Genomic DNA, 22,388 nt, shown 5'->3' on the forward strand with positions numbered 1-22,388 from the left:
GAGAAAGACAAAAAAAAAAAAAAAAAAGGATTACAAGGCTGTTCTGAGTGATGGGCTGAGACTTGAGACTATGAATTTATAAGGACATCAATATGCATAATGGAAAGTTTTCATTTCTTCATTCAGCAATTATCTATTTGAATATAGGAATCATATGGTCAATTTTATCACTAATGCTTTTTTACAGCAATCTTATCTACTCTAATAGTTTTAACTATGAATCTATAAATGAACAATGGCATCAACATCCAGATTCCTAAACCCAACAGAAAACTCAAGCCCTCTGAGATATGCCATACACATTATTCAAAATGTACAAACAAAATTCATCAGTTTATTATAAAAAGAAAAATGGCTGAATCTTGATTATAACAGCAAATTTTATGGTATTTTAACATCCCTAATTCCTTTTTAAACTCCCCCAAAGGCCTAGCAGCTACTAGAGGAAGAAGACAGCTGGAACTCTTTCAAAACCACATGTCCAAGGACCTGTCTTATGTGATCTGTCTAGTGGTTCTTTGGAAGACTTCACTTGAAAGATTATTGTATTGAACCTGACTTAGAAGTAGTCCAATGTGAAAAGTCTTTTCCAGAGCGGGAAAGGAACATGTGTTTGTTTAAAACAATTGTAGGTAAGTGTTTTAACTTCATGGACGCCCCAGGCAATGGGTAACACTTGGGACAAACATAAAGACTGAACAAAAAGCTTACAAGGAAAAGCTGGAAGATAAAATACCCATAGTGGCTTTGAAAAGCTCTGTCACTTCCTTGGAATCTAGATGGCCACATACATGCTTTAAAGCTGTGAGCCTGGGGGCACCTGGGTGGCTTAGGTTGAGTGTCCGACTCTTGATTTCAGCTAAAGTCATGATCCTAGGGTTGTGGGATCGAGCCCTGTGTGGAGCTGTGTGTGGACTGCGGAGCCTGCTTGGGATTCTTGGTCATTCTTCCCCTGCCTCCCTCCCTAGCTCACACACACACTCTCTCTCTGCATTAAAAAAGGAAATGAAATGAAATGAAATGAAATGAAATGAAATGAAATGAAATGAAATGAAATGAAATGAAATGAAATGAGAAATGGAAATGAAAGCTGTGAACCTGCTCAGGAAAAGCCTAGGAAGGCCCCAACTCTCATGTGTGCTTAACTTTTGAGGCTCTGCTTGAGCAGAAAGTGAAGGCCAAGGCAGAGCTGTCAACTGCTTGGCTGAGTATTGAAGGACACTCCAACACAGATACAAAACCTCTCGGAGGAGAGAAAGAGATTTATTGATCCAAGTCATTTACAGAAAGAGTATTTGTAGAAAGGATAACTGAAAACTTCCCATATCTGATGAAAAACATTAATGTACACATCTAAGAAACTCATTAAGCTACAAGTAGGTTTAATGCAAAGAGATTACCACTGAGCTATATCACAAACTGCTTAATGTCAAAAACAAAGAGAATCTACAAAGCAGCAAGAGAAGTGATGCATTACCTACAAGGGATTGTCAAATAAAAAGGGTAGCAGAATTTTTTTTTTTTAATCAGAGCTCACAGAGGCCAAAAAGCACTGACATGATACAAGGAAAACTCTGTCAACCAAGAATTCTAATAAAGCAAAACTATTTTTCAAAAATGAGAAATTCAGATATTCCCAGATTAATAAAAACTTGAAGAATTTATTGTTAGTAGATTTGTACCTAGATTACTGTAAGATGTGAACTGTAATCCCCAAAGCAGGCAATTACTAAGAAAATAATATACTAATATTATCATAAAGAAATAAGAAAATTAAAATAACACACAAGGAATATTTAACATCAAATACCACTAAGAGAGGAATACAGGAAAAAAAAAGACAGAAGAATATAGAAAATAAATGCCAAAATGGTGGAAGCCCTCATCAGTAATTCCATTAAATGAATGTATTAAAATTAAATGCTCCAATTAAAAAAAGGCAGAGTTGCCTTTTAATTAAAGGATGAATTAAAGAAAAACATGATCCAACTATTATTCTGTCTAAAACAGGCTCACTTTAAACTCAAATATGAATGGGCTACAAGTAAAAGTATGGAAAAAATATACACCATGAAAAAGAGAGCTGAAATAGTTTTATTAATACACATACCAATATGATAAAAATAGTTACTACAGAGAAGGCTACTTTCTAATGGTAAAAGACTCATTCCCATCAATAAGATACAGTAATCATACATACACATGCACCTAACAATAGAGCCCTGAACTCTAAGAAAGAAAACTGAGAGAACTGAAGGGAGATAGAAAATTCTACAATATACTTACCTTCTCGGGTATTCTCCATTTCATTTGGTAGCAGTTATCATTGGTACCAGTTATCTCTTTTCTCACATTTAATAATCACCAAGTCCTATCAATTTTATTACACAAACATTTCCTGGAATGGGTCCCCTATACTGTTTCAACTTCTATTCTACTTAGGATCTTATCAACAATCCCTATTGTCTTTGATAATTGGTCTTGAAATTACTCCCTGTGAATTTATTCTCCATACAAATACCAAATGGTCTAAAACAGAAAGATGACCACCTGATTAACTACTAGAAACGTTTGCTGGTTCCCTATTTCCTATGGATGTGGAATAAAAATTAAATATTATATAACATCCTTACAGTAACTGGCCTCTGCCTACACTTTTTAATCTATTATGGTTCCCAAACACTGAACTGCTTATGGGTCTTGACAAATGCTACTTTCTTTTTTGTGTGTGAATTGGATTCTAGTTCAGGATAAAAATTTTTTGATTTTGCTCTGTCTACCAGCCATGTAACTTTGGGCAGCTTCCTGATCTAATTTTTAGTTTTTCATTTAAACTAGGAATAACAGAGATACCTATGTTATGTTGTTGCTCAAAGGATTAAATTAGAAAATGAATGCAAAAAAGCATTTAGAAAAATCCCTACAGACTGAAAGGGCCCAGAAATTTTGGTTGTTACTACATATACTGCCTGTCTCAATTTGTTTACTACTCCCACGGCTCATTCTTATTCATCACGAATCACTCAACTTGGCTCAAGGAACTAAGTTGGGCCTTAATAAAGAAATCAACCAACCACCTAAGATTTCAGGTTAGTCCTTATTTATAACAAGATAGGGTTGTACAACATCATTTTTAGGAGTTCCTCTGGCTCAAATCCTATATCCTTGGAAGAGTTAAGAGAAGTGTTGTATGATACTTAGGCATATTATGAGGCTAAATGGTTTCAGATTCTAAAAGAAAATAAAGAAAAAATATCTCCCTTTTACATTTAAATTTCTCAAAGACAAGACTTTTTCTCACACTTTAAAAACTTTGTTTTAATTTCTGTACAGTAAAATTATTGTTCTTGGTACACAGCTCTGTGAATTGACAAATGTATTAAATCTTTCAGTCACCAAAATAAAAACACGCAAAAGCTGCTATCACTTACAAAAATTCCTTCCCAAAGCCTTTCTATAGCTGAATTCTCTTTTTCTCCCTTATACCCTAGGAAAAAAATCTGTCTCTGTCTCTATAGTTTTAATTTTTCCATAATGTCATATAAATGAAGTCATACAATAGGTAGGCTTTTGATGCTAGGATCTTTCACTTAACATAATACATCTAAATTTCATCCATGCAGTTGTACGTATTAATAACTCATTTTTCTATGTTGGAGAGTAGTATTCTGTTGTATAGATATGTGTTGGTTCACAAACTAGCTCTGTACACAAAGGGCAAGGAGAAACCAAAAGAGGCAGACCATTCCCCATTGGCAGGTAGAAGTTTTAACTTACAAGAAAGGGAATCTACTTATGAGGCTTGTTTTGGATGGCCTTTGGATAAACAGATCTCTATATCTACCTGCCAAATCTTAAAAGTTTATACTTGTTAAGAGGTTTTAATTGGGGTCAGTCACATACACCATCCAGATGGTTTCAACACCTCTCTCAAGGCTACATTCTTAGAATAGCTCCCAGTGTGGCAAGAGTGGGCAGCATGTATAAAAGAATGTGAGAAGCCTCTGATTACACTGGTTCAGCTTCCAGGTCAACCAGCAGTCAAGTTTTCTCAATTACCTCCTCCAACAATATAACACAGTTCTTTATCCATTTACCAGTTGAACATTTGCATTGTTTCCAATTTTCGGAGATTATAAATAAAATTTGTTATACATATATACATAGCTTTTTGTGGGAACACAGTTTTTATTTCTTTGGGATGAATAGTCAAGAGTGGATTGCTAGATCATATGCTAAGTATATGTTTAACTTTATTGTAAAACTCCAAAATGTTTCCAAAGATGCTGTACCCACCCATTTTGCATTCCCACTATAGGTTGGCATGCTTTCCAGTACTTCTAATTGTCGAGATTTTGGTGTCCTTGTCTTTAATTTTAGCCACGTTAATAGATGTGTACCGGTATTTTGCCATTTTAATTTGCATTCTTCAAATAACAGGTGATGTGGAATATCTTTTCATGTGCTTTTCACAAGTATATCCCCTTTGGTGACATGTCCAAATCCTTTGCCAATTTTTAAAAACTGGGTTGTTAAAACCACTTGGTTCTTTCATTAGAATCTATATGTCTTTTCTTGCTTTACTGCACTAGGTAGGACTTCCAGTACTATGCTGAAGAAGAGTGATAAAGAATCAGACATCTCTGCCTTGTTCCTGATCCTATGGATAAGTATTAGGTCCTCCATCATTTTGTATGATGTTAATTGTAATTTTTTAATAAATACCCTTTACCTGGTTAAGGATATAACCTTCAATTCTTTTTAAACAATTTTTTAAAATGTTTTATTTATTTTTGTGACAGAGAGACAGAACATGAGAGGGTGAGGGGCAGAGAGACAGAGAGATACAGAATCCAAAGCATGTTCCAGGCTCTGAGCTGTCAGCACAGAGCCCGATGAGGGGCTCAAACCCATGAACATGAGATCATGACCTGAGCCGAAGTCGGAGGCTTAACCGACTGAGCCACCCAGGCACCCCAGTATAACCTTCAATTCTTAAGTTTGCTAATTTTCCCAAATTATTTTGGTGTATGTATTTAAGTAATCATATGATTTTTTTCCTTCTCTTGTTAATATGGTAAATTACATTGATTTCAGAATGTTCAATCAGCCTTTCATTCTTGGAATAAACAGAACTAAGTCATGATACGTTATTCTTTTTAATATATTACTGGACTTGGTTGGATATTTTGTTGAGGATTCTGACATTTGTATTTACGAGGACACCGGTAAGTTTTTTCTTCACTAGTAATGTATTCTTTGGCTTTGGTATCAAGTTAATGGAGGACTCATAAAGGATTTAAGAAGTGTTCCCTAATGTATTTTCTAAAAAAGACTGCAGAATTGGTATCATTTATTGCTTAATATAGCAGAATTTGCCAATAAGGTTCTTTCTGAGCCTAGGCTTTTGTCAAAAGCTTTTAGTTAAAATTCAATTTCTTTAATAGATATGGTACGATTCATGTTATTTATTTCTTCTTGAGCAAGTACTGGTGCCATTTGTGTCTTTTAAGGAGTTGGTCCCTTTCACCTTAGTTGTCTAATTTAGAGTACAGAATTATTCCTAGCAATTCCTTTATTATTATATTCTTTGTAGGAGCTCTAATAGTATCTCCCTCTTCCATTCCTAGCATTAATAAATTTTCTTGGCCAATCTGGCTAGACTTCTCAATTCTACCTTTTTAAAGAAAACTAGCTTCAGGTTTGACTGATTTTCTTTGGTAGATAATTTTTCTATTTTCAATTTTATTTCTTTGTCCTCTCTACTGCTTCCTAACATCCTGTTTTGGGTTTAATTCATTTGTTTTCTAGTTCTTTAAGGTAGAATTATTGACTTAAAACCTTTCTTTGTTACTAATAAAAGCATTTAATGCCATAAATTCCCTCCAATCACTATTTTATCTACATCCCACAAATTTTGATATGTATTTTCATTCCGTTGAAAATATTTTCTAGTATCTTTGAGACATCCTCTTGACCCACAAGGTTAGTCAGAAATGTGTTGGTTAATTTCCAAAATTTGGAGACTTTCCAGATATTTTTGTTACTGACTTATAGTTTTATTATGATCTGAGAACATACTTTGTGTGGTTTCTATTCTCTTGTTGTTAAGGTATACATCATGGCAAAGAATATGGTTTATCTTCAAGAATGTTCCATGTACTCATGAATAAAATATTCTGTTGCAATTGGCTCAAGCACTCTATGAATGTCAGGGCAATCTGACTGATAATGTTTATTTATTTATTTTTTTTAATATTTTTATTTATTTCTAGGAGAGAGAGAGAGACAGCGTGAGTAGGGGAGGGTCAGAGAGAGGGAGACACAGACTCTGAAATAGGCTCCAGGCTCTGAGCTGGCAGTCAGCACAGAGCCCGATGCGGGGCTCGAACCCACGAACTGCGAGATCATGACCTAAGCGAAAATCGGACGTTTAACCGACTAAGCCACCCAGGCACCCCAGAGTGATAATGTGCTATAACTTTTCTACTTTTCTGTATACTTGTAACAATTACTAAGAAAAGGGTGTCAACTCTACAAGACTAATTGTGGACTGGCCTATTTTTTCTTTTAGTTTAAGTTCTTGCTTCATAGATTTTAGAGCTCTGTTGTTAGTGCCTATTACATTTACAATTGTTATGCCTATATGGAAAGTGAGCTATTCCAGATATCTTGTTATATCCAGTAATTCTCATTGTTTTATGAAGGTTATTTTGTCTGTATTATATATAATTAATGATTAGATTTAAGTCTATCATTTTGAAATGTTTTCCATTTCTGTCCTGTTTTTCATTTTTGTTTTTCCCTTCCCTCCTTTCTTTGGGGTTATTTGAATATTGTTTAGCATTCTATTTTAATGTATTCTCCTTTCCTCTCCCCAAATCTCCATAATTTTAGTAGCCAATAAAGCGATTACAGTATACATATCTAACTTTTCATAAAATATAGACCAAGTTCTAGGCTTTCATAGTAAAACAAAGATGTTTCAACCATACAGGCTTCTTTAGCCTCTCCACTTTACATTATATTTACCACGTATATTATATTTGCATACACTGAAAATCCACCAGTACTAAAATTTTTAAGACATATTTTTTAAAAATTTAAGCAGACGAGTAACAGTCTACTATATTTACCCAAGTATTTAGCATATATTTTGCTCTTTAATAGATTTCCCTCTGGTATTATTTTCTTTCAGCCTAAAAAACTTCTTTTAGCATTTCTTTTGGAGTAGATAAATATCATAAATATTTAGTTGATAAATATCATAAAAGGTCATAAAATATGACAAATTCTTAGTTTTTCTTCATCTGAAAATCCCTTTGTTTTGCCTTTCTTATTGAGGATACTTTCACTGGATATAAAATGCTGATGCGGCAATTCTTTTCTTTTTCTGGTCTCCATAGTTTCTGAAGAAAAATCATTCAGTGCACAAATTTCTGTTTCCCTATACATAATGTGTCATTATGTAAAAAAAAATTTTTTTCAGACTCCTTTCCAGATTTTTTTCTTTACCTTTGATTTTTAGTAAATTGATTATCATGTATCTGGCCATGTTTTCCTGTCAAATCCTGTTTGGAATTCAATGAGTATCTTAAATCTACAATTTACTCCTAATAATGGCTGAAGTCTCAGTTCTTCATTTTGTCAAAGATTTTTCTACATCAAGCTTTTCCTTCTCTCCTTCTGGGAATCCAATAACATCAATTTTGTAATTTCCGCAGATCCTGGAGACTCAGTTCATATTTTTCCCCTATCTTTTTTCTTTTCTGTTCTTCACACTAATTTCCAGTGAACTATCCTCAACTTCAGTGACTCTTTCTCTGTTATCTCTATTTGCTGAATTTTTAACTTTGCATAATTTTTCAGTTCCAAAATTCCCATTTAGTTCTTTTTAAGAGTTTCAATTTGCTTCTGAAAGCTTCTGCCTTTCTTTTTATTTCAAACGTGTTTACCTTTAGTCCACAGATGATGTCTGTAATAGCTGTTTAAAGTCACTGATAATTCCAACACGTGGATCATCTTGACAGTCATATTTGACTAATTTTGGGACATACCCCAGACATTTTGGATATTATGTTGTGGTGATTCTGGGTCCTGTTAAAGAATCCTCTGGGGAATGTTAAGTTTTTGTTTTAGTAGGCAACTGACCTATTTAGTTTCAGACTAGTTCTATCTTGCCCTCTTTATTAGTTCCCATATTAATTCAGTTTCAAAGACTTTGTTATGTTTAGGTCTGCTGAGCACATTCTGGCAATCAAGTAGTGGTTTATAAGAGAGTTCACTTCTTGAAACATTTGTTATGGTTCTTTGGATGTGTTCTGTGCATGTGCAGCTCAGGGGTGAGCCCAGAATTTATTTTGTTCCATACATGAAATTAGGGAATCACCTTTCACAGATCTCTCCAAAATTTCCCTCATACTTTCCAACTGAAAGTATCCCTTCTTCTCGGTTCTTCTTGCCAGAAAGCCAGAATTCTTGAGGCTTCCTGTACCATTCTGCATACACATGATTACTGCCAGAGCCTTCAGATTAAAACAGCAAGACAGTAAAATAATAGTGACCTCCCTTCATTTTCTATAGAAACCAAGGCCAAGGGCTCCATTTCTGGGTTTCTTTGGCCAGAAATATAGGTATTTTCTCAGGTTTTTAGGTCTCTGCTGCCACTACTGCAGCACAACCTACAGAACTGGCCTCAGAGCAGAGAGGGCTCTCTTCTCAGTTCTCTGGCTGGATGTATATGGTGTTTGCTACGTGCTACAGCTATTCAGTGCCCACAGGGTCAGAGACAAAGGAGGAAAAATTCCTGTGAAACTCACTTGTGTTATGCAATGCTATGTAAGTTTTGATTTCATCAAATATCTGCAGACTAGAATACAGATTATTAATGAAGAGTATTTGTCTAGAAGATAGCCAATCTGTCTTCTATAGAATTATGTATAAGTATTGGACTCAAAATGGTGAGAAGGAGACATGGAACATATAAGAGTAAATTAAAGTCTGTACATCCATCATTAATGCTACTATCCAAAAATTGGGTCAAAACATTTGACGATTTTTATCACAGAAATGTGGCCCCACAGCCAAACATAAATGACTCTTAAATATAGAGAACAAACAGAGGGTTGCTGGAGGGATTGTGGGGGAGAGGGGGTGTGTGGTCTAAACGGGTAAAGGGTATTAAGGAATCTACTCCTGAAATCACTGTTGTGCCATATGCTAACTAACTTGGATGTAAATTAAACAGTAAGTAAATTAAAAAAAAAATAGAAGGAAATGTGGCCCCACAGTACATTACTATATTTTGGAAATTAGGTATCTTGCAGTATAACACAGTGTCCCTGCCCAATTGCTTAAAATGAAAGCCACCAGTTCATAAAGTTGCCTTAATCCTTCACTCCAAAAGAGTTACCAATCACCATCATCAACTTGAATAAAAGCTAAGGACCACTGGACAATTCAGGAAAGCCTGCACCACTGGAAAAAGAAAGATACAGACCAAAAAAAAAAAAAAAAATTACCCTGGAGGAAACATAAATATTAAAAAAAATACTTAGCTGGAGAACTCAGATTTTCAGCAAGCTCCTGCATCCATACACTAAGAGTGTGTTATAAAAAAGAAACAGTAGGGGCGCCTAGGTGGCTCAGTCGGTTAGGTGTCCAACTTTGGCTCAGGTCATGAGCTCACAGTCCATGGGTTCAAACCCCACATCAGGCTCTGTGCTGACAGCTAGCTCAGAGCCTGGAGCCGATTTCAGATTCTGTGTCTCCCTCTCTCTCTGACCCTCCCCTGCTCACACTGTGTCTCTCTCTCAGAAATAAATAAAACATTAAAAAAATTATTTTAAAAAAGCTATAAGATGTTAAAAAAATCAATATAGGGGGTCCCAGTTAGACAAAGTAAGACACAAAAGAATAGAGAATAAAAAAGGGAAAATGAGAGAAGAGGTAGGAAGGGGAGAAGGGTGAACCCTGAGTGCAAAAGTCCAAAAGGTTTGCACAAGAAATGAAAAACTATGCAAACATACATAATTATGCAATTAAAAAAAACAAAGATTAACAGAGGCTCTTACGGTAAAAAAGGAAAAACAACAAAAAAAACAAAAAAAGAATGGGAGTATGTCAAAAAGGACAGAGGCGGAAAATCTAAAAACTTCCAACTGGCCAAAGATGGAACAATTTGAGGCAAAAAATAATGACAATACTGGATTATAACCCACAAAATAAAATGAATACTCGTGAGTCCATACTGGATTACAAATAAACAAATAACTGGGGAAGAAGGTATAAATCTTCCTTCTACAAGAATCAAAACTAAAAACTGCACAAGCAAAAAGGGAAATAAAAAATGACCTTTACCACAACAGAGTAATTGCTGCAAGCAAGAAACAATAAGGAATACTAAAAGGGAAAGAGGGTTTTCTTTACAGAGAAACAGGATATTTGCATAGACTCGAAGAATCCCCTCCCCCCAAATATTTACTAATTACAGTGGATGTTTTACAGTACATCCAAAAATTCTTTGCCACTCTTGCCTCCAAGACGCAGAGCTTACTTCACCGCCACTTTATAGTGTAGACTGGAGCTAGTAACATGCTTCTAATAAACAATGTATGGGAAGAAGAAACAATTTCACAGTGGAGATACCTGGCACACAATATCTTAACCAATTCACCAACAGTAAAACACACAGACACTGTGTACTTCTTGATACAATGTGATGAAGAAGGGCAATGATGTCTGTGATATTCTTCCCAACGATTCATAACCTCAATCTAATCATGAGACAATACGAGACAAACACAAATTGATGGATATTCTATAAAGTACCTAACTTTCAAAAGTGTCAAGGTAAGCCAAAAAAAAAGTAAATAAGTAAAAAAAGAGTAAGGAAATTTCAGATTACAGGAGACTAAACAGCCACAACAAATAAACAGAATGTGGTATTACGGATTGAATCCTGGAAGAGAAAAGGTTATCATTTGTGGAAAAGTGTAATTTCATTACTAGTATTATACTAATATCAACTTCTTAATTTCCATAAGTGACATGATTATGGAAGAGTTTAGTATTAAAGGAAGCTGGGTGAAAGGGATGTAAAAACTCTCTATGCTATCTTTACAATTTCTTCCGTAAAACTATTTCAAGGTAAAAGTTATAATAAGAAAACAAGCTTTAAAACTTTGACAGAGGAAATTAGGCCACCTACAAAAAAGGAAAAAAATAACAATGGACTTCATATTTGTAAAACAAATGCACAAAAACGACAGAGCAGTGCCACTAATGTTTTAAGTATCATTTTCAGCCTAAAATTCTGTATTAGCCAAGCCATCTATTAACTGGGAAAGCAGTATTAAGACATTTTCAGACAGGTGTCCAGGATGGCTCAGTCAGTTGAGTATCTGATTCTTGATTTTGGCTCAGATCATGATCTCATGGTTGTGGGACTGAGCCCCACATTAAGCTGAGCATGTATCCTATTTGAAATTCTCTTCCTCTCTGTCCCTTTGTCCCTCCTTTGCTTGCGCGCACATGCAAGGTCTCTCTCAAAAACTTTTTTAAAACATTAATTAAAAAAGACATTTTCAGACAAACTTACTTCCTAGAGCATTACAGTAGGAAGTATATTTGAGAATGTTTTCTGACAACCAAGTAAACCGAAATAAATGAAGACAGGACATCTTGAGAACACTGGTTCAAAACTAATACAGCAGGGAAGAAAAGTCTTAATACTACAGTGTGCAGCAAGCAGCCTTACAGAAGAATCAGACTGATTAGAAAGCTGGAATCTTCAAGTAAAAGGATAAATTGGGTGGAACGGATACTATTTTTGAAAAGGCTAAATAACAAAAGGAGGTGATAAAGTTAGCCAATGTAAGGGGGAAAAGGGATTTAGAAACATCCAGAAAAAAAAGGACAGGGTATGTAATCAGGCATATCACATCACATAGTCATAATAAAATTATTATTTGTTTTTCACTTTAAGAACTAAGCTACAAAAAAGAAAACAGTGCTTATTGAAGAGAAAGTAAACATTTTAACATGAAGAGTAAGAGAAGAGAAATAGGAAAATTTTAGGTAAGAGAAGTTAAGAGGTGAATGCTAAAACAAACAGAGGGTTACTGGAGGGGTTGTGGAAGAAGCGATGAGCTAAATGGGTAAGGGACATTAAGGAATCTACTCCTGCAATCATTCTTGCACTATATGCTAACTAACCTGGATGTAAATTAAAAAAACAAATTAAAACACAGGTGAATTCTAGTATCTCTATCACAGGGTGGTGAGTCAAGAGATAGTGTCAGACCTGCACTCAGTTAAAAAAAAAAAAACTGAATGTTGTCAGATGATGTAAAATGAGGTAAATTCTTAACTCTCAATTTAAGAAGTCAAGAGATAGTGCCTAATATTGACAAATCAATAACAATATAAGCATATTATTTAGATATACAACAATCATCACAGGAAGAAAAAAATTTATGAACAGTACAAGACTAAATACGGTCCTCTCGGGGATTAGAACAGAGGATGTAGCAAAGAGTCCACTAAAATCTTGGTAAATGATATATCTGATGAGGGGTCAATATCCAAAATCTATAAGGAACTCCTACAACTCAATACTAAGAAAATGTGATTAAGAAATGGGCAGAGGGCCAGAACAGGCATTTTTCTAAAGAAGACACTAGATGGACAACAGATAATGTGAAAAGATGCTCAGCATCACTAATCATCATGGAAATGCCAGTCAAAACTCCAGTAAGATTATCATCTCACACCTGTCAGAATGACTAGTATCAAAAGACAGAAAGTAATTGTTGCTGAGGATATAGGAAAAAAGGGAACTATTGGTGGGAATTAAATTGGTGTAGCCACTGTGGAAAATAATACGGAGATTCCTTCTACTAACTCCACTTCTGGGCAGTGAAAGGACACTAACTTGAGAAGATACAGGCACTCCTGTGTTTACTGCAGCATCGTTTACAACAGCCAAGATCTGAAAGCAACCCAAGTGACCACTGAGATAAACGGACAAAGAGGATGTGGTATATATTGATAAGAGAATACTCCTCAGCCATAAAATAAGAATGAAATCCTGCCATTTATAAAATATGGATGAAACTAGACGGTATTATGCTAAGTGAAATAAGTCAGATCAAAGACAAAATACCATATGCTTTCACTTATGTGTGGAATCTAAAAAACAAAACAAACGAACAAAAAAACAAAACAAAACTGAAACAGACTCATAAATCCAGAGAACTGGCAGTTGTCAGAAAGGAATGCGGCAGAGGGATGGGCTTAAATCAAGGAGATTAAAAGGTACAAACTAAAAAAAAAAAAAAAGTACAAACTTACAGCTATAAAATAAGTAAGTCATAAGAACATAGAGTAAAGCATAGAGAATATAGTCATAATCTTGTAGAGTAACAGATGGTAACCACGTACTGTGGTAAGGATTTCATAATGTATACAAATGTCAAATCACTATGTTGTTCACCTAAAACTAAAGTGTCAACTATACTTCAAATAAAAGTAATTTTTAAAACAATCCCCTTAACACTGTAATCTCTTTCACAATTTAATTTTCAAAAATATTTTATTTATTTTTTTGAACTAAGCTCTATGCCCAGCATGGGGCTTGAACTCATGACCCTGAGATCAAGAGTCAAGTGCTCTACGAACCGAGCCAAACAGGTAACCTTATGATTTGATTTTCAAATACCATATACATGTGTCATTTGGAAATTAAAAAGGAGTGCCTGGGTGGCTCACCCAGGTTAAGCATCCGACTTCAGCTCAGGTCATGATCTCAAGTTTGTGAGTTCAAGCCCCACATGAGGCTCCGCGCTGACAGCTCAAGTGCCTGGAGCCTGCTTTGTTTTTTGTTTTTCTTTTAAAATTTTTTTTTAAATGTTTTTATTTATTTCCAGGAGAGAGAGAGAGAGACAGCGTGAGCAGGGGAGGGTCAGAGAGAGAAGGAGTCACAGACTCCGAAACAGGCTCCAGGCTCTGAGCTGGCAGTCAGCACAAAGCCCGACGCGGGGCTTGAACCCATGAACCGCGAGATCATGACCTAAGCGAAAGTCGGACGCTTAACCGACTAAGCCACCCAGGTGCCCCTCCTGGAGCCTGCTTTGAATTGTGTCTCCCTCTCCCTATGCTCCTTCCATGCTTGCACTCTGTCCCTGTCTCTGTGTCTCTCTCTCAGAAATAAACATTAAAAAGTATTTTAAAAAAATTAAAAAAAAAAAGTCTAAAAAAAAAAAGATATCTTAATGCCACACCATATAGAAACCTTTTTAAACTTGTTTTCAAACTATGCTAACTCAGGGATTCAGCCATTATTACTAAGACTTGCCTACCTACTAATTTATGTACATATTAAACTAAGTAACTTTATCACTTTTAAATTTAACTGTTTTTTTCTAACCCATAAAATGGAGCTAATTTCGATCTCACAGTACTACTGTTAGAATCAAGTGAGATAATTCATTTCAAACATGATATATGGTAGCTGATCAAAACATGCCAATTTCTTCTTTCTTCCATGTCTTCTTTGGTCCCATATGTATCTGGGTACAAGTTAAAGGTTGAAGTTTTCAAGCTTTTCACATAATTTGAAAATTTAGTCAACAATTAAATACTGAAACTCAGATGTATATCAGGCATTCTAAGTAGAGAGGGTGGTTGTTCTATGCCAACCTTAGAAAAAGATGATGAAATTTACAAATGGAAAACTTTAACACCATTAGAAGAAAGTATTTTTAAAAACTTTATATCTTGGGATAGGAGAGGATTTCATCAAAATTAAAAATGGAGGGGCACCTGGGTGGCGATTTCGGCTCAGGTCACGATCTGCCGGTTTGTGGGTTCGAGCCCCAGGTCGGGCTCCGTGCTGACAGCTCAGAGCCTGGAACCTGTCATTGGATTCTGTGTCTCCCTCTCTCTCTGACCCTGCCCTGCTCATGCTATCTCTCTCTCTTTCAAAAATAAATAAAAAACATTAAAACAAATTTTTTAAATAAATAAATAAAGGAGGGGTGCCTGGGTGGCTCAGCTGGTTAAGTATCTGACTCTTGATTTCAGTTCAGGTCATGATCTCCCAGTTTTGAGATGGAGCCCCACATCCACCTCTGCGTTAGCAGCATGGAGCCTGCTTGGGATTCACAATTTCTGCCCCTCTCCTGCTTGTGTGTGCACTCTTTCTTGCTCCCTCTCAAAGTAAATAAGCGTTTAAAAAAAATAATAAAAGCAAACGACAAAAGAAAAAACATATTTGACTAAAAAATGTAAAGCTTCCATGCAACAAAAAATAGCAAACAGATCCAATACCAGCAATATAAGGGGAAATTATAACACATAAATCAGTAAGAAAAAGAAAAACCCAAAAGAAAAGTGAACTAGGAAATAAATAATCAACAGAAAAAGAAATATAAATGATCAATAAACAAGATGCTTAATCTCATGGATAACCAGGAAAACTGCTACTTAAAAAAAAATAAGGAAACCATTCTAAATTTATAAAAAAATTTTCTGAATAAATATGTTTTTATGTATTTATTTTTTAAAGTAGGCTTCATATCCAACATGGGGCTTGAACTCACAATCTTCATTGCATGCTCTACCAACTGAACCAGCCAGGTGCCAGAGACTTGACAAAAATTTTCAAAGGCTAACACTACTAAGTATTGGTGAACACACAGCAAAGTGGAAACTCAGTCACTGCTAGTGAAGTAGAAATGGTTAACAGCCACTTTAGAGATTCTCTAGCAGTTGTTTAGCAAAACAAATTCTCTGTGATCCAATAATTCTACTTTGCATACATGTTCACTGTACGTTCACAGTAGCCAAGTTGGTGATAGCAAAGATATTAACGATAATTTAAGCAGCACAAAGACTGGATTAATACAGTATGGCAGTCATATAATAAAACACTATAACCAAACATGTATACATACATTTATATGTACACATATATGAACTCAGATCTCAAAACATGATAAATAAAATTATGATACTATATCTCTTATGTCAAATTTCACAACAACAAAACTGTATTTTACATACATATCCATGAATAATATATGTAAGTATTAAAACTGTACTAAAAACCTACACTTTAAATTCATGGTAGCTGCTGTCTTTGAGAGGACAAAGATGATGTCAAGTTTGCATGATTTGTTTTAGTAAAAAATAACAAATATAACATCAACAGCTGTCAATTCTGAGAGGTATATATTTGCCACATTATTATTTTTTTATGTTTTATTTATTTTTGAGAGAAAGAGAGAGAGAGACAGCGTGAGCGGGGGAGGGTCAGAGAGAGAGGGAATTACAGAATCTGAAGACCGGCTCCAGGCTCTGAGCTAGCCGTCAGCACAGAGCTTGACATGGGGCTCGAACCCAGGAACCGTGATGATATGACCTGAGCCAAAGTCGGACACTTAACCGACTAAGCCACCCAGGCACCCCTCTATTTGTCATATTATTCTTGATACTTTAGTCAAGTTATAAAAAAACTTTTCTAAGTTGTAAAAAAACCAAAAACTAATAAAGGTCACCAATAAGATAATTCAAGTCTCTTCATCTATTTAAATATGGACAAAAAAATAATGTATGTGAATTCAACATGCTAAGAATACAAGTTAAGTAAACAGAATATATTCTACGTTATATAATTACTCTAATAAACTTCGCAAAAATAGAATAAAATATATCTCAGAAATGAAGTAACCAATTTTGATCTTAAACAACTTTCATATTTCCAATTTCATAGCTAACATACCCTACAATTTTCATTTAAGCATTAAAAAATAAGTAAAATGGACAAGCCCTGAAATAAATCAACTAACCTGTATGGGTTCTTCTATGTCTCTGAAGTTCATCACTCCTTGTGAATCTTTTGCCACAAAACATCCAGTTGCATACAAAAGGTCTTTCTCCAGTATGCCAGCGAAGATGTGCTCGTAGGTGAGATGTTTTGCCATAAACTTTTCCACATCCTTCAATATGACAGATATGCTGTTTCTTTTTTCCTGGTTCATTACTGCCTCTAACAAAAACAAAAACCAAACATTAATTATACTCCCAAACACCACACTTTTAATTACAGAAAAATGAAAGGAAATCAACGTTCTAAATGATACACTTTTTTTTTTTTAATGTTTTATTTATTTTTGAGAGAGAGAGACACAGCGTGAGCACAAGAGGGACAGAAAGAGAGGGAGGCACAAAATCCGAAGACAGGCTCCAGGCTCTGAGCACAGAGCCTGATGCGGGGCTCGAACCCACAAACTGCGAGATCATGACCTGAGCTGAAGCTGGACGCTTAACTGACTGAGCCACCCAGGCGCCCCTTAAATGATACACTTCTGAATGGGTTTTTTAAATCATGCCACAACTGTAGTTAAAAATCAGAAAAATTTCAATTAAAAAAGGGTTATGTATGAAACTCAAAACTGTTATGAAAACACGTTAACCTCAGAGAGTTCATGTTCTACCATGGACTTCGTGTTCCTTCCCTACCAGCCTCTTCCCTTGGGAAGAAAATCTCTAAGCTTTTCAAGACACTTGAAAATTCTTCTCTAAATACCAAAACAATGGTAATTCCCATTTAAAAGTGTAAGGTTCAGAGTTTCACTTCCAGTAGGAAAGCATGAAGAGCTCTACTGGCCTAGTCCCCAGTAAAGGCAGTGAAAAGTATAAAAAACAAAACAGATAGCATGTACAGTCTCTGGAAATGGCTCTATGAGCAAACAGCAAATTAATATATATTCAAGAAAATTAAGAGTTGGTAAGAACAGGGAGAGACTGTGGTATGTGAACCAAGACCCCACCCTCTTTCCCAATTCCCTATCACTTCCCTTGACATATAAACACTCCAAACTGGTGCAGCCAAGAACAGGGTTCCCTTTTCTCACCTCCTAGTTTAAGCATTATCTCCTCAGGGAGGGGCATGATGTCAGCATTTCTTATTCCACCCCCAGTTATCTGTTGTTGAGGCTAAAGCTCCAGTGAAGTGTGACCGACAGGTAGGGAACTCTCTTCTACCCAAACCCAACTCCGGAGACCCTGTCTCTACCTTGGATAGGGCACAGTGAGAATACTGCAGTCCAGTCACCTTTGACTCAGCTCCTTTGTAGTGGATACATCAGAATTTACAAGCCAGCAGAGGCAAGTCAAGAAAACCTGAGACCACTGTTGCTACCCTGCCACCAAGCATTTAGCTCTCAAAGCAGGGATGCCACTCAGAAAGAAATGTGCCACTATCCCAACCCTACATTCAGGAGCCATGACAAAGAGACCTTGGCCAGAGAAAGAGTACAGCGTAAAACAGAATTCCAAATCTCTTCCCAAGGAATCGAATTCATTTGCAAACAAAGTGTGGAAAAAGTGAAGCATAAGAGTGCTCTTAAAATCAGTGCAGACAGTTGCAAAATGAAGTTGGGGGGGACTAATAGAGACATTGGAGAAATAGGCAAAACTACAGCCTGACCAGGATGACCAAAAGAAGGGAGCAAAGAGGCAGATGGGAGTAGGCACCTCTGGAGTCAGAACAAATCTCAAGCACAGGCCTATTGATCTAGTTCTTTAGATCACCATCAAAATCTGATTGGATCACTCTGTAGAGCAATATCCATTTCAGGGCATCGGAAACAATAGAGCAATCAGCTGACAATTAGTGGAGTTTAACAGCTGGGTGTGGTTAGGGACAGGACAGAAAGATCTCTGCTCAAACCACAGTCCTCCAGGGTCACTGTAGGCATACCTAATTGTGCATCCACTGAGGAGCAACATGCTTCACGGCGGGTTAAGGGAAGTTCAACAAAATAATCCATCCAGGCACTAAATAAGCAGCAAACAACAACAAGCCAGGGGTGTGGAAGGTGAGGGGGCAGTACTAAGAGTTGCTACAATAAATTATCTAAATCATCCAGCTTCCAACAAAAATCTAAGATCCCAAAAATAAAACAGAGGAGTAGGACCAATACACTAAAATAAAAAGCAGGCGAGCCGCCTGGGTGGCTCAGTCGGTTAAGCATCCGACTTCAGCTCAGGTCATATCTCATGGTTCGTGGGTTTGAACCCCGCATAGGCTCTGTACTGACAGCCAGCTCGGAGCCTGGAGCCTGCTTCAGATTCTGTGTCTGCCTCCCTCTCTGACCCTCCCCTGCTCACGCTGTTTCTCTCTCTCTCTCTCTCTCAGAAATAAATAAAACATTAAAAAAAATTTTTTTTTCAAATAAAGAAATAAAAAGCAGGCAAGTGTAACTGTGAGACCAAACAGACTTAACAAGACTTCAAAGCAGCCATTTATAAATATGTTTAAAGAACTAAAGGACAGGGGCGCCTGGACAGCTCAGTTGGTTAAGCATCCAACTTCGGCTCAGGTAATGATCACAGTTCATGGGTTCGAGCCCCGCGTCAGGCTCTGTGCTGATGGCTAGCTCAGAGCCTGGAGCCTGCTTCGGATTCTGTATCTCCCTCTCTCTCTGACCCTCCCCTGCTCATGCTGTCTCTCTCTCTCTCAGAAATAAATAAAACATTAAAAAAAATTTAAAAACAAAAGAACTAAAGGGCACCATGATTAAAGAAGCAAAGCAAGATATAATGACAATGTCACATCAAATAAAGAATATCCATGAAGAGTAACAAATGATTTAAAAAACCACCAATAGAAACTGTGGAAATGAGAAGTAGAACTGAAATGAAAAATTCACTAGAGGGACTCAAAAAAAGGAAGGAATAGCAAAACTGAAGACAGATCAATAGAAATGATATAATTCAAAAACAGACAAGAAAAAGAACAAAGGGAAACGGAGTGTCTAAGAAGCGTGGGACATAAAGTATCGGTGAGGGAAGGAGAAGGTAGGAAAGGGGAAGGGAGAGGAGGAGGAGAGAGGGAAGGAGAAAAAGTGCAGAGGAAAAAATATTCAAAGAAATAATGACTGCAAACTTAATGTATTTACTCAAAAACATGAATCTACACATGCAGGAAGCTCAACAAACTCCAAGCAGGCTAACTGCACAGCTCCACAAATAGACACCTTATGTACTAAAATCCCTGAAACCCAAAGACAGGACAAAATCCTGAAAGCAGCAAGGGAAAAATAACTCCTCACTTACAAGGGAACTGCAATAAAAATAAGAACTTGCTTCTCAGCAGAACAATGGAGGTCAGAAAGCAGGGTGAAATCGTGTTCAAAATACTCAAAGAAAAAAACTCAAACAAGACTCTATCTAGCAAAACTACCTTTCAAAAATGAAGCTGAAATAAAGATATTCCCAGAAAAACAAACACAGAGAATTTGTTTTGAGCAGACCTGCTTCTGCAGGTTGAATCAACTGGACCCAGAAGGTAATTCTGATGTACACAAACAAAAGAGCACCAGCAACGGTAATTATGTAATTACAAAGGACAGTGTACGTGCCTATTTCTTGTCTTACCTGATTTGAAAAGTAATTTTAAAAACACTACGTGTAAAATATATTGTTCAAGGCTATAACATTACAAAAATGTAATATATTTAATATATTTGCCACTAACAGCAAACAGCAGGGAGTTGGGAGCAAAGCTCTACTGGGCGAAGCAAATGATGCCAAAAAGGAACTCAAATATCCAGAACAAACAGAGAACTACTGATAAAGTAACAAAGCAAAGTTATAATATACTTGCTCATCTTCTCTCAATCTAAAAGATATTATAACAAGGTATTATTGGGTTTAGATGTAAAATGTGTATAATAATATCACAAAAAGAAGCGACCTATAAAGAGATAACATTTCTATAATTCACTGGGATTAAGTTACTATAAATCTTAAACTGATAATGGTAAAATGTATATGGTAAGGCCAAGAGCAACTACTATGGAAGTAACTCAAAATAATATAAGTAAAAAAAATCATTAATAAAATTAAAATGCTACTTTACAAATTAAAATGCTATAGGGGTGGCTGGGTGGCTTAGTTGGTTAAGCATATGACTTCGGCTCAGGTCACGATCTCACAGTTTGGGAGTTCAAGCCCCACATCAGGCTCTATGCTGACAGCTCAGAGCCTGGAGCCTGGTTTGGATTCTGTGTCTCCCTCTCTCTCTTTGTCCCTCCCCCACTCATGTTCTACCAAAAATAAATATTAAAAAAATTTTAAAATAAATAGAAAAATAAAGTGCTATATTATATTCACTTAATGCAAAAAAGAGCAATAAAGGAGGAAGAGAGAAAAAGACATGACACACACAAAACAAGCAACCTGAAAGACATAACTTCAACCATATTAACATCAAATGTAAATGGATTATACAATCCATTCAAATGACAGATTTTGTCAGATTGAATTAAAAAAACAAAGATACAAACTACATGCTGTCTACAGGTGACACAGGTCACAAAGTCTGAAAGATATAGTGAGATTAAAGTAAAAAAGATGGAGAAGATATGCAAACAATCACCACAAGAAAGCTGGAGTGGTTATACTAATACCAGACAAGATAACAAAGATGTTATTAAAGACAAAGAGGGAGATTTTATGAGGCTAAGTGGGTCGATCCATCAGGAAAATATAACAATTATAAACGTATGTGCACTCAGAGTAACAAGAAAATGCCTAAAAAGAAGTAAAAAAACGGACAGAAACCAAGGGAGAAAGAGACAATTCAACAGTAACAGTTGGAGATGTTAATACTCTATTTTCAATGATATCTTCATAAAACAATTAGGCAGAACAGCAACAAGGAAACTGAAGCATTAATAAACTTGACCTAAAAGACATCCATAAAACACTCCACCAAACAGCAGCAAAATATACATTCTTCTCAAGTGAACATGGAATGTTCTCCAAGATAAATAATATGATAGGCCCTGAAACAAACTTCAATAGAAGAGAGAAGTAATAGAACGTAAGTTTTCTGACCACAATGACCTAAAACTAGAAATTATAGCAGGAAACAGGAAAATTCACAAATACCTAGGAATTAAACAATATACTCCTAAATAACCAGTGGGTCAAACAATAAAAGGGAAAGCAGGAAAAAGTTAGAGATGAATGAAGACACAACATAACAAAATTTAAGGGATACATGTAGAGCAATGATTAGAGAGAATTTTTTTTTTTTAAATTTTAAAATTCATTCATTTGAGAGAAAGAGAGTGCGCACCTGTGCGCAAGCTCATGCGAGCAGGGGAGGGGCAGAGAGAGAGGGAGAGAGAGAATCCCAAGCAGGCTCCACCCTGTGAGTGCAGAGCCCAACTCAGGGCTTGATCTCAACTGTAAGATCTTGACCTGAGCCGAAATCCAAAGTGTAAGATCTTGACCTGAGCCAAAATCCAAAGTCAGACACTTATTTGACCTGAGCCACATAGGTGTCCCTAGAGAGAAATTTTTAGCTGTAA

The 22,388-nt window shown here is 36.1% G+C and overlaps 1 protein-coding gene across 1 annotated transcript in view; it reads right to left on the reverse strand.

The window, feature by feature from the left end:
• The window catches only part of SP4 (Sp4 transcription factor), a 79,959-nt gene that overhangs the window by 7,660 nt on the left and 49,911 nt on the right, over nucleotides 1-22,388 (reverse strand). Inside the window, exon 4 of the mRNA XM_077757654.1 lies at nucleotides 16,851-17,050. Coding sequence (XP_077613780.1) covers nucleotides 16,851-17,050 — 200 coding nt within the window. The remainder of the gene's footprint in view (nucleotides 1-16,850; nucleotides 17,051-22,388) is intronic.

Source organism: Crocuta crocuta, unplaced genomic scaffold (genome assembly GCF_008692635.1).
Source record: "Crocuta crocuta isolate KB4526 unplaced genomic scaffold, BGI_CrCroc_1.0 scaffold62, whole genome shotgun sequence".
Lineage (NCBI taxonomy): Eukaryota > Metazoa > Chordata > Mammalia > Carnivora > Hyaenidae > Crocuta > Crocuta crocuta.